The 13,778-nt window shown below is 44.2% G+C and overlaps 1 protein-coding gene across 1 annotated transcript in view; it reads right to left on the reverse strand.

Moving 5' to 3' along the window:
* Nucleotides 1-13,778, reverse strand: part of CACNA2D3 (calcium voltage-gated channel auxiliary subunit alpha2delta 3) — an 858,477-nt gene that overhangs the window by 63,073 nt on the left and 781,626 nt on the right. The window contains exons 32-34 of the mRNA XM_064595053.1: nt 7,930-8,005; nt 5,217-5,269; nt 3,653-3,708 (exon numbers count right to left, since the gene is read on the reverse strand). Of these exons, the coding sequence (XP_064451123.1) occupies nt 3,653-3,708; nt 5,217-5,269; nt 7,930-8,005 (185 nt within the window). The remainder of the gene's footprint in view (nt 1-3,652; nt 3,709-5,216; nt 5,270-7,929; nt 8,006-13,778) is intronic.

The following is a 13,778-nucleotide window of genomic DNA, read 5'->3' on the forward strand; positions in this document are numbered from 1 at the left end:
CTTCTAAAACGTAGCACGGAGAGATGAAGCATCACCTGATTTCTCTGAGCTGAAATTCTCCTTGCTGCTGGTCCTGGTACAGGGGGAGGAGGGGTGAGGGGATATGAAATTTCAGAATGGGAACCTTCATACATTTCTGTAAGCATCGTGAGTGCAAAGACCATACCCTTCTTCCTTTATTATTTTTTTTAAAGACTTTTATTTATTTATTTATTTGAGAGGGAGTGGGAGAGAAAGCACAAGAGGGGGGAGGGTCAGAGGGAGAAGCAGACTCTTCACTGAGTAGGAAGCTTGATGTGGGACTCGATCCTGGGACTCTGGGATCATGACCTGAGCCGAAGGCACATGTTTAACCGACTGAGCCACCCAGGCACCCCGTATGCTTCTTCCTTATTCTTCATCCCCTACCCTATACTCTTCGGTCTACACCAGGGTTTCCCAACAGTGACACTACTGACATTTTGAGTAGGATAATTCTTTGTTGTGAGGGGCTGTGTGTCCTAGGATGTTTAGCAGCATCCCTGGCTTCTACCCACTAGCTGTCAGTAACACCCCCAACCCACCCTCAGTGGTGACAACCAAAAATGTCTCCAAACATTGCAATGACTCCTGGGAGAAAAAATCCTCACCCCCCCATCCCCTCCCACCCCCAGTTGAAAACCACTGGTCTGAGCAAAGATCACAGTGACTGGCACACAACAAAAACTTTTAAACTGATTGTCAAATCTGAAGGACCAGCACAAGAGGGTACACAGATGCCTGCATCAGCAGGTCATGGGGAAGGGAAGCAGGCCCGGGTGAGTAAGAATGGGGGAAATGGGGATGCAGGTTGGCACGAAGAGGTGGGCCATCCTCATGCTCACCTCGGAAGCTCCTCAGCCAGAGGTGGGCAGGCATACGGTTGTGAAGAGGGATGCCAAAAAGCAAACCCTGAAGACGACCAGCCTGCTGCCCTCAGCACTGAACGCACTCCTAAGAGCGTCTCAGTCTCAGGGTCTCAGTCACAAAAGCCACCGCTGCCCAAAGCGTAAGCACCACCCACCAGCTCTGTGCCCTGTCTGCCCATGGGCTTGGCGTGCACCGCCTAATCCATCTCTCACACCCGCGTTAGGTCCGTGGTTATCTCTGCTGACCAACCGGGAAATCAGAGCCCAGAGAGACCAAGAGACTTGCCCAGGAGCAAGCAGCTAGCTAGCTGCAGAAGAAGGCTGCCTGATTCCAGGCCAGAGCACTTCATCTAGGCAAAACGGCTGCTCCAGCCTCCCAGAGCTTAAAGCCAGATTCGAAGCCCAGGTGACTTGTCCCAAGGGGCTGGGGCTGTGGTGAGAACAGCCCTGTGACCAACTTGCAGTGCATTCTCTTGGCCTCCATGGATCTTCCTTCTTCCATCCCTCCCTTTTAATCTCATCTAAACTTTTCCCTTCCTAATAGTAAACCTGTGGAGAAGCTAGTGGAATAAGGAAAGTAAATAGAACAAGGGAGCAAGCACCCATTTAATAGGTCCTTTCTCGGATCTCACTTCCAAATCATGTGCAGTTTTCATCGAAAGCAGGTTTGTGTTATAGGCAAAATTTTCTTGGGCGACATAATAGTCTTCCCTTCCTAATTCATATTTTGTTCTTTGCTTATTGACTCCCCACTGGCCATACTGATTGCTGACCCTAATTAAATCCATATCCCCCTTCTTCCCACACCATTGGATGCTTTTCTGGGGTATGTACAGTTCTGTATATTGTTTATTTTGCTATATTACTTAATTTCATGAACGTTTTTGATCTTGTTAAAAAGATCTGTTTTTGAAACAGAATCTTGTTAAAAGGTTTTCTCTGCCTCTCCGTGGATGGGCTGTCATTTATTTTGAATTGTCCCTATTGTTCATCACTTAAAGAGTTATCAGTATTTGCAATCATCAGTTCCTTAGTGATGATCATCCTGTCCTAGAATCCTTTGCTTCTACCCCAGTTTATTTAGATTTCTAGAAGTGGGCTTAGGGACATTCAAAGCAGGTCCTAACCCAACAGGAAGGGGCAAGTATGGAGCTCACATACTAAGGGTCACCAGGACAGTGTGAGTGTGTGAGTGTGAGAGAGAACAGGGCACACAGATGCTGTTTCCCTGGACTCTCAGCTTCTCAGGATTGGGCCGACCCCAAACACGCTTGGATTAGGTTCACTGTAATCAGAGGCCATCCGGTGCAGCTGTGTACCCATATACACCTCTCTGTAGGTGTCCTTCCATGTCATACTCTAACAAGAAATGAGGGAGCTTCTGAATTTAGGCAACAGAGGCCTATTTGTAAATTATAAAGCTATGATGAGAGTGGCTATAAAGGTCATACTCGGCATAAGAATTGTTAGGGTATTCAGTAAGTGAAGACTGAGCGCCTACAGTTCACTGAGCACCAGTTAGGTGCTAAGGGATAACAGCGGTTATAAGGCATAGCTCTTGCCATCAAGAAATTCAGGCGTGAAGCCAACAAAGTGAGACAATGATGGTGCAGAAGAGCTGGGGAAATAAATATGTGAGCTGACTGGGATGGAAGCAAGAAGGAAATGCTGCTAACTCTTCCTGGAAGAATGGAGGGAATCCTGCCCGACAGGGATCTTAAGGGACGGAAGAGGAAACGTCAGATCGAAATATAGCCAGCCCCTAGGGAAGGCTGCAACATTGTTAATCTACCTCTTTGAAAAAGACAGATAATTAAAAAATAATAACAATAAACATGGTAGCTGTCTAGCGTACTGCTAGTTCCTGTCATCCCAGGTAAGAAAATGAGCAAGAATGAATGCACGCAGGAAAAGAACGAGCAGAGTGTTATCTGAGAAGCTGCCTGTGATGGAGCAGGTGGGGCAGATGGCTGCGAGACCGCCCTCATGAAAGAGTACCGGCTTCGTAGGGCCTCGGGACTTGATTAGTCATCATTGTGGTCAACAGTGTCAACGCTGGTATCGGAAGTTAATTACAGTTGTCATTTTTTGAGGGCTCATTATGTTCCAGTCACCATGCTCAGCATATAGTATGATGTATCATTAAACACATACACGACAGGAGGTAAATATTATTTATTATGTCTCCCAGTTTGCTTACTATGGGGAAACTGAGTCCTGAAGAGATCAGCTAACTTGCCAAAGGCAAACCTTGGAGCCAGGGCTGAAATCCGTACTCATCTAACTGCAACTCACACCTCTGAGAGTTTCTACTAATTACTGCTCAAATCGCTGAAGGCTTTTGAGTGGGGAGAGTAATATGATTAAATTTATATTTTAGGAGGATAATTATAAAAAAAAAAATGATCAAACAAAAAACCAGAGTGGTTATCCATATTCACTCAAGCTTGAAAAAGGCAATGCGTCTCCCTTCGATTTTAAGCACTGCCCACGAGCTTGTTGAAGAATTCACGGGTGCAACGTTATGACCTCAAAGTCTTACTTAAGGAAATGGGTCAAAGTGTGCATTCAACATGGGCAGAATGAAACCTGTGGAATTTCTGGTCAGACGGGACAGCGTTGTAGTCAGCACAGATGCTGACGGAGCTGAAAAATCATCACTTTCTCCTGGGCAGTTGTGCGTGAGCCCATCCTTGATGAAAAGTAGCCAGTGAACCCTGGGTTTATCACTCTGAGCTGAGAAATGGGAACTAGCTGCTGCTTACCTTTAGCTGTCATATCTGAGTGCCACCAACTGCAGAGGTTAAATTCCACCAGGAACCTAAGCAGGGGATGCAAAAGCCCAGGGTTATTTGGTTATCTGCCCCCTGAATGGGACAGCGACATTCTGTTATTCAGCATCGCTCACTGCATTTGAAACAGTAACATGATTGGAAGGTACCAGTACGGTTGGTTCTGTGACCACGGAATTTTCACTGGGCTTTATCTTACTTGTGAAAGGCTATGTGATCACCAATGCCAGCCAAACCCTGAAATCGGGTTTCCCTAGACTCAAGGACTCTGTGGAGAAATAACCTGCTTGTAGGCAGAAATGGTTTTCCAGTTATAGGCTGAGTCTATATAGTAAAAAGTCAATTTCCAAAGGGCTTCCTCTGCCTTCGTGCACAGATACAAATAGCATATTCTCTACCTAGACTATGATCTGCAGTAATAAAGGATGCTTTCCAGATTTATACTGCAATGCAAACCTGTTCAGCCCTGTGTGTGTGTGTGTGTGTGTGTGTAGGCATAGATGGAACAAACTTTTCTTGATGAAATTATGCCACAATGCAACTTCAAAAAAAAAATCAGAATTTCCCAATTGTTAGTTAAAAATGCAAAAGTAATATAAACCATCCTCCAAATGAATAGAGATAGATCAAAACTCCATCATTTCTCTTTTAGGCTCATGACTGCTTCCTGCAGCAGCTCACTATCAATCAAAATCTCCCTCTTGTCTGTTACTGTATTTTCTGCCTCTTGTGTACATAAGAGAAATGAATTTCAATTTATAATGTTGTTAAATTAATATAGGTTACATTAAAGCAATGAAGAAGACAATGGCTGTTCGTCAAATGGTAAGAAATCTGCCTCAAACACTCAGAAGTGGAGCCACGGTGGGCAAAATCAGAACCTGAGAGTGTGGTACAGCTTAAACAACCCGGTTTTCATGCTCGTCCATGGAATTCCTCCCTTTCGTGGGATATGGTGTTTCTGTCATGTGTCCAATATCCTTTCTGGGAGTCAAGCCTTTCATCTTTGTGCCATTTCAATCTGACCTAAGTCACAGATGCATCTAGCACCCTCCAAATAGGACTGTAGTTTGACAGGGTAAACAATTAATTCACACCTGAGAAAAGCCCCCAGCCCCTGGCCCACGACTGCACAAGCCCCCTTCCTCCCCACCCTTGCACATGCCAACACATCCAAAGGAGCACAGTGGGCAGCCCTGGCAATTTGTTCTTCTGACCACAGCCCACCCAGGCTGCATTAAAAACAGCCAGACATCTATGTTAAATTTAACACTAACCACAATAAATAAATTTGGTTTGTATATTGCAAGCTGTTAGTCTGCTAAGCAATGACATAAGGGCATAAGCAGTGACCATGAATAACTGAAAGATAATTTTTTGGTCTCAGCTTTCAACATTTCGAGATGTTCAATGAGGTTATCTCAGAGCATTCTGAATCTAATGGTTGTTGAAAACATGAAATGCGGTCTTCCAATTCACTTTATAATACAAAAGAAAAACAATATTACTCTTTAAAAATGAAGCAAATTGTACTTACAAGACAAGTTCTGTCATTATCCATTTTACTGCAGCAAGGAAGGCATTATAAGGCTGAAGAGAAGAATTCAGTTCATTGAAAATGCATCACATATGAAATTTGTAGTTTAACTTAAGGCTTTACATAAAGACAATGTTATTCTTCGAGAGAGATTGATATCACCTTAAAAAACAGTGAAGCTCTAGCTAAAAGAAGAACATGGTTGGATACTGTATCCTAAAACTAACATTTTAAAACTTTGAACTCCCCTGTAGTGAGATGTGATTTACAAGTAAAATAAACATGATCTAATACAGGGGTTATCTCTGGGAGGAAAAAGGAAGTTCAGCGAACAATGTTTAAAACTTTACCCTCCAGGGGCTAATATTTTGCAGCCTAATGCTGAGGGGCTAAAATCATATAACTAATTTCAAATGGTAATTCACAGATCTGCCTCTCAGAAAGGTGATTCCCTGTTCTCCATCACTGTATGTCATTCACTGAAATAAGCACAAGTTGCATATACTTGATTTTAATGTTGCCCATGAGTTATGTAGGATTTAAGCTGCCTTTTCTCACACATACATATTTGGATTTGGAAAAAAAAATGACAACCATATAAACATGTGATTTTATCCTTGCAGAAAATCCCCTTCAACTCTATAAAAGAAGGTATTGACAGCCTAATCTTTATTTTAGAATATTTTAATTTAAAAAAGCAGTTGGATTGTTTACTCTGTGATATTTTCTACGTGGATAATTCAATTTCCTGAATTCTGGAAAATTGCAGGTCTCCCCCTCAGTTGGCTCTTTGAATCTACATATGCCAGATATTCCAGTAGTGGATGCACTTGAGAGAGGCGCTGACTTTGGCAAAGGCCTCCCTCCCCCGCCCCCCAGATGGCAGGTCCAGAAAAATCTCAGAACCTTTTGTGGTTGCCTTTACGTTATCAGAGAATTGAAATGCCAAATCCTGGTCTCTGAAGTGATGGATATTTAATCCTACCTTCTGAGCATTTTGATGATAAAGATGAGAACTAGGAATGGGGGAATTATCCAGTTTTAAATAAAACAAAAAAACAATTTATATACCTCTAACCATTCTTGACATTTCCCTTTTCAAGTCAGTAAGTCAGTGAACAAAACAACAATAATAACAGTCTACTGGGGTTATTCTCAGCCCACACAGATTTCAGACTGGATCTCTTGCTCTGATTTAATTGAGTGTGTCAACATCATTCCCTCAATCACAGGGCCCTCAGGATTAGGATCAGATAAGGATGTGAACTATTAACCATTTCCTAAAACCGAATGCTACTTGCAGTCCGGTGGTTCTGCCATTATATTTCTTATTGCTTGGAAAAGAACCATCTTTCTTTCAAAAAGACCCTGGTGGTCAGACCCTGGGACAGTTCTGTGCCTTTGTACCTGCCGGGATGGGTAGTAACATTTCAGGGGTCCTTGGTAGTGTGGGTCCTTGGGAGGAGGGAATGAATAGAGGAATTAGGGTGGCTCTGGAGTTGGGGAGGGGCAGGCACAGGGGCAGCTCCCTTGGGGGCAGGGGTTTGGGTGGGAGGATAGGAAGGGCACTCAAGCATTCTGTGCCAGACACTGGTTCAATGTATGGGTACACAAAGGGTTTATGTAAATACAGGATTAAAAATTTAAATGCACATTATCATTCTGAAGGGTAAAGCCATTGAGCTTTTAAGCCTAATGATGAAAACATATCTTGGGAACGTTTTAAGTCTAGAAATATTTATGCTAAGTCTAGGGAATTTGGATTTGGAAAGGCATGTTGATTCTCACTAAAAAGCGGTATTTTTCAAAACATTCAACTTTCAGTTCCTAGTTGCCTTTCAGAAATTTTCCAGCTCCAAATCATTTCTTGCTCCTTCAGTGGAGGAGAACCACGTTAAATAGTTGGCTTTTAAATAATTTCCTTGCAAGATCTTACATCTGCAAATGAGAAGGTGTGTGTTTATATTTTAAAAACGAAAATGGCTCATAAATTTTGTGTTTCAAACAAGATTTTAGGTTAATTTTTGGAATTTACAAAATGATAACATGCAAAGATTATATTTAATATATACACATGCGGGGTTATGTCGAAGTATACTGTAACTGTTTTTCCTGTGTTTTCAGGTGATGGGTAGCCAAACTTACATTGCTTATACATTGTCAATTATGTTTTTTAACTGGGAGTAAATTATGATAGTTAATTTCTGGCAGTCTGAAAGCCTGTTTCTAATGACACACTATCTATGTTGATTGGTTCTCCACTGTGACATCATGGATGGAACCAGCTCCGGCGAAAATGATACACCGAAGCTCAGCAGCATCCTGATTAGGGTAGAGAATCTATGAGCAAAATGTGAATTTGTTCACAGGCTAATAGGTGTCTTACAAACCAAAGGGGAGATTTCTGATGAACCAACTCAAATTGTCTTTTATATGAGAATGAGAGAATCTCCAAAACTTCTCCCCTTTTCTATCCATCAAAAGGGGGCACATTTGTCCATCAAAGATGTCAGACCCACTTGTCATTCATACAATCAATGGATTTGGGTTTGAATGGAAGTGGTTTTTCTTAACCAGTAAAATTAAGAGACACTTTAAAACATTCATGGTTTCGAAAAAGATAAACTTGATTACTCCAAAGATAAAGATATGCTCACACTCAGAAACAGATAGACACATGCCCCTGTTGTTTGGGTGACTGCACCGTACTTACATCCAATAGCCCTCTGGCGCCATCACTGCTGTCCTTGTTGGCCCTGCACATGGCTTGATAGTCATACAGGGTAATTCTATAGGAAAGAATAGAAAGGAGGGTCACTAAATGGGAAGCGACGTGTGGACCAGCATGGTGAACGGTCACCACACCACCACCAAGTGCAGCAGTGACAAACACAAATAAATGCAGGCCTAATAAAGATGACAAATGAGGAACATGCAAAGTCTAGAACTGGAGACACGGACAGGTCACACTTGGAAACTGAAGAGCAAAGGGAGTAAAGGTATTGGGATTAGATGAGGAGACAGGGATGAGAAACCCCCCCAGCTTGATGAAACAATCATTTTGGTTTAAACAAGGTTGATTTGCATGGACGTGGATACTCCAGAGGGACGTTGCTGTTCTGAACTGGATTCTGGGCCCTGGAGGGAATCCACTTGGGCCACGTCTCCAGGGTGGAGGAGAGCTGGGAGGGGCCATTTTGAGTTCAGAACTGGCAGGATCCTCTGTCTCTCTCAAACACTAGAAAACAACCCTGGACCAAGATAAGTCCGGCACTTTGACAATTTTTTGGAAACCATTTGGCTCATCTGTTGTAATCCCCACTCCCAACTACCACCACCATAACAGTGACTATATTTTTGCTTTTGAAAACAGTACCATTTATGAAACAAGAATATGGATATTTTTTTTTCCTCCACTGGTGATGAAAGTATAGCTCTCATTTCCAATTACGACCTTTACTCAATTGCCAAGACATTTCATTTTATAATTGTTCCAGATATTTTAATTCCTCATCAACAACTTTAAAGAGAATAGAGAATGGCGGTTTCTGGTAGCCACTTAAAGGTTCTAGAAGGAGCAAACATCTTATCCCAAAGGCAACATGTCTTCCATCCTCCTACCAGCTCCCCTTCCCGCTACTCTGGTACCCCAAAAAAGAGACACTTGAAGTCTGGCCTGAATTACATAACTGCCAGATGACATGTTAATACTGCAACACATGAACTTCTAAATAACTGCAAGGAATTCTCCCAGAAGGGATTCCTTTCTAGAATAATACAGTGCTTAACCTGGAGCATATTTAATGTTGGGCTGCGAATGGACACTAGAATAAAAGTTCCATGCAGCAGGACAGGTGTTGGACCCCGAGCACTAGCCCAGCACCCAACATGGAGAAGGCATTCGGCTTCCAAAAGTTGAAGGCATGAATGATTGCCTGATTGCCTGAGTCTTGAAGAGATGATGTCACAACTAGATAGAAGAGGTCAAATTCAAACTATGAGATGAAGACCTCCTCTTCTGGACAATATGTTAGAAGCATCACACAACGGATTAAACAAAGAACCATCTATGGCACCAAGTAGAAAACTGACCATGCTTGACCAAATCAAGATGGAAACGGGCTCCTGACCAGCACCACAAAGGTGTCTGGTAGCAGAGCCCAGGAGGGCCCCAGTGGTCACACAATCTCCCAGCAAATCCCCAAAGCCTCTTCCTCATCCAGAACATTTCTTCTAGTCTTGTTCACTGTCCTCTGGCTTTTTTCTTTACAGCAGATGCCAGAAGAATCTGAGTTTATTGAGACAGAAATGAAGCCCATGAACCAGCCAAGCATCTGGCTCAGGGAAGTCCCTGAACAAATTTCCAGTGAAATGTTCATCATTGGCATAGCCCTGATGCTACCCCCAACCATGGAACCAACTGCAGACCACAAGGGACAACTCTATTCGGTCTCTCACTGCCCCACTATGCCATAGTCCCCACCTCATCCAGGGGATTTCTGTAGGTGCCCCTGAAAGGGCTTTCTAGGACTTGGCAAGAATTATGATTGGCTTCATCTTTTCATACTGCTCAACTCTGTCCCTACAGCTGGAACTTGGGCCAGAGTGTGGTGAGAGGCAGCATGGGTTGAATGGAACATGCCTGCGCTTGGAGTCTTGTTGACGTGGATACAGTATGGCCTCGGTTTGAAAGGTTATTATCCAGGTGCCATTATCCAGGGTGCAATCTTTTTTTTTTTTTAATTTTAAGATTTTATTTATTTATTTATTTGAGAGAGAGAGAGCATGCACGAGCAGGGGGAGAGGCAGGGGCAGAGGAAGAGGGAGCGTGGAGCCCGACGCGGGGCTCAATCCTGGGACCCTGGGATCATGACCTGAGCCGAAGTCAGATGCTTTACCAACTGAGACACCCAGGTGCCCCTCCAAGGTGCAATCTTGAGCAAGATGCTAACCCTCTTCTGAGGCTTCATTTTCTCCCTTGTAAAATGACTCACAAAGATGTCCTGAGATTTAAATAATCAGACATGTGGAAATACACTGAAATATACTATGTAGCATACTAACTTTGTTATGATCCTTACAACAGAAGGCCTCATTTTGTTCTTTGTTGGAGTTTGGGATCTTAAAGCTACACCATTCCCAAGGGCTCAAGTGACTGGCCATATGGCCTAGTGGTTAAAGCAACAGCTTCGAAGTCAGTAACACCTGAGCTTCATCCTAACTCGTCCACTTATTACAGTGGTTTTGTTTGTTTTGTTTTGTTTTACTCTTTGGGCGCTCAGTTTCCTCTGTAAAATGGTGAGAAAAGTGGCTACCTTATCGGGAGGATTATGGGATGACCTGAGGTTATATACGTATTGCATTTAGCACAGGATCCGGTATGGAGGAAGCATTCAGCAGAAGGCAAGGCTGCAGCAGCTGTTATAATTTATTAGTCTGGTTTTCATTGCCATTATTAATTAATGGGGGTGGTGTTTAATGCAATGGGAATTGACTCACGCTTTACCCAGATGGCTGGAGGATGGACAGGCCTCCCGATTTTCTTAGCTCATTGGCACATACAATGCAGCGTAAAATTTGCACCTGTTACTAAGGTACAAGACACCTTCAGGAGTCACACCAGGGTTATCGAGACATGACGGGAACTTCTGTCCGTGGGCTTCATAGCTGAGGACCATGATAACAATAGCGCATGTCTACTGAGCTCTATTTACCAACCGTGAGCAAGGTACTCTTGGAAGCATATCCCTACAAGATAGATTCTAATCATCCCCATTTCACAGAGGGCCAAACCAAGTCTCAGCCAGCCTCAGTAGTGTGTCCGAGTTCATACCCCTAACAAGTAGCAGAGGCAGAATTAGATGGGGGTCAAGCTAAATCCCCCTTACTCTGCCTTCTGCTCAGGAGCAGGCTCTGACAGATTCTGGGAAATGCTTAGAATTCTGCCCCGTGCCCTATCCCAGTCTCATTGGAATGTCACAGAAAACACTACCCAAGATAAGGCCTCGTAGCCAAAGTCCAGAATCAGCTTTCAAATCTGTGGTCAGTGGGCCAGGAGGGACCAACTGGCCGGGCTAGCGAGTGCCCCTCTAGCCACCCTCCCAGGAAGCTCGGGATTCTCCTGGGATCATTTTCAAAGGCTCTCCTTTACACAGTGAGGCCAAACTCAATGGCTGTGGGGCAGCCTCGGGGCCAGGGATCCAGCCTTTCATTTCCCAAGAACTTTTCCCGATCCGATTGCCATTGAGGAGGTTACAGAACAAGCCTCCCCTGTCTTCTCCACGCTTAGACAGCTTTAACTAGATGTTGCAGAAAGAGAGACTTCCAGATTATTACCCTTTTTGAAGTGATTTTGTTACTGTTTTAAATAACTCCATTTTGTGGCTACCTGTATCCTGTTTGGCTGATTATAGTTAAAGAACATGATAATTGCCCGCTTTCATTGGGCTCTAAAATAAGCCCCGAGCCGCATGCCCAGCCCAAGACTGGTGCTGCCCCGCTGCACTCAGCAGCGGGAGTTTATTCTCATTACAGATAACATGCCTTAATCCCCATGACATCCCCATGACATCCCCACCAGGCCACTTCAGCCGCAGGCTACAGCTGAGACCTTATCATTAGCATCTCTGTGCTCCCTAGACTGGTCTCTTTGAAACTCTGATGGAAGGCAGATACGGTGTCTGAAGAAGAAACTCAAAGTGCTGCAGAGAAAACATAGACAGCCCTGTGTGCCCCGTGGATGACAGGCCCATGACACTGGGACCTGCTGAAAGCGATTTTGCTGATTCTGCTCTTTTCCAACGAGACAAAAATCACGACCAAGAAAAATATTTCTTCTAAGAACCAGAAAGTTCAATCTCAAAGGCATGCACTCAGCTAATTTCGACTTGTGAGGAACTGCAGGGACCAGCATTTATTAAACACCTACTGTGTGCCCAGGAGGCCAGGTCCTTTACCTGCAATGACTCACTGAATGAGGTCTGGCTAAACAATTTGCCTAAAAACCAATCTTGAAACAGCTTAGTATTTGCAAATACAGTCCTAAAAACAGGGTAGAGAGGCATTTGACATAGAAACTCACCATGGGACATATTTAAGCGTTTTTGAATCTACAAGTATGAGAAGTAAAGTGACTCACTAGGGTAGCATGTGAAAATATGTATTCTTTGTCGAGCCTTAAAATGTGTTCTCTGGGGCAGCTTTCAACTTGCAAGTGATAGGACAGGGCACGGGAACACAGAAAATTCTTAATAAGGCCATTGTCATGATGGGAAGGCTTACTCGTTCTTACATCTCAGAAAACCAAGACGGGGGAAAAGCTCAATCTGTTGATCTGAGTGTTAACAGAAAATCCAAAAGGTGCTGTCCCCTCTCTCTTTTTCACACTGGTGGCCCATGTCATCCCAGAGCAACTTCTTACAGAGACTGCACCACTCTTCAAGGTCAGCCCAGCACATGGAACACAGCAGACATGCTCAATTTACATGACCCTGGCCCTGCCACCTTTGAACCCCTGCCTGGGAATCCCTGGCACAAACCTAGTGAAAGAGCACCCAGCATTAGCAGAGAAGAAGCGCCATGTGGCCACACACAGGGTCCTGGGGCCACCGGGGTCCACTGCAGAACCCTGAGGAGCGAGCCATGGGGAAAAGCCTCCCTCGTCCTATACATGAAGCACCAAATGCTTTTCATCAGCACGTGCTGATAATATAAAACAAAGCAAAGTTTCAGAGAGTGGTCATGTCAGCATCTCACCCAGGTAATAAAAGTAGTAACAATAAGAAAGAATCAATTGCTTGGTGCCAGCATGCAAGCATTAGCTCTTGTGTCCGGGGCATGGTTACATGTTATAGGAAAAGAAACAGGCTCAGAAGGTGAAAGCACTGCTCCAAGCTTATTGCAGCTCTAAGTGGACCAGCTGCTTCCATCCCAAGGCAAAGGATAATATGCATGCGTGGGGGTAAGAGCACCTAGCTGGCAGCCTGTTTGTCCGTTCACCTGCCCCTTCCATGAAAATTAGGTGAACTGAAGGGGAAAATGGAATCTTGATCAATGCCACATAGAAAAGATTAAATTTCTTTTGCCTCTTTGAGTAAGAAATGGAAGGAAACAGCAGAATTCTCCTTGGGGAAGGAGTTCACGCAAAACCCATTTGAGGCAAGAAACCTGGATGCTGGGGGAGCTTCCTTGGGCTCTGCCAAGTTCACGTCTACATTTCCCAGCACCGCACCATGACGATGCTGCACGCTGCAGGGCATGTAACTGAGGCTCGGCGTGTCAGTACCTAGGGATGTTGGTGTTGGTGACATTATTGCCGTCGGTCACCCCCACAAATGTTATTGAGTGTCCCTGCTTGTGCTGCTTGGGGTCCAGCATGGTGGACAGATGGGTTAGTTGGTGGCTGTGACCATTTGTGTTCAGGACTGCACTGGGCAGGTGGGGTGTGGGGGGATCTAGGAGTTGTGAACACAGCCTCATCTCTGGAAGACTGTCCAAGTGGATACCACAGGAAATCAGATGGAATATTTAGAGGACCTGTGTGATCTGAAGTAAACAGTTATG

This window comes from Mirounga angustirostris, unplaced genomic scaffold (assembly GCF_029215605.1).
Source record: "Mirounga angustirostris isolate CCGP_5_RB_7025 unplaced genomic scaffold, mMirAng1.0.hap1 SCAF_1, whole genome shotgun sequence".
Classification (NCBI taxonomy): Eukaryota; Metazoa; Chordata; class Mammalia; order Carnivora; family Phocidae; genus Mirounga; species Mirounga angustirostris.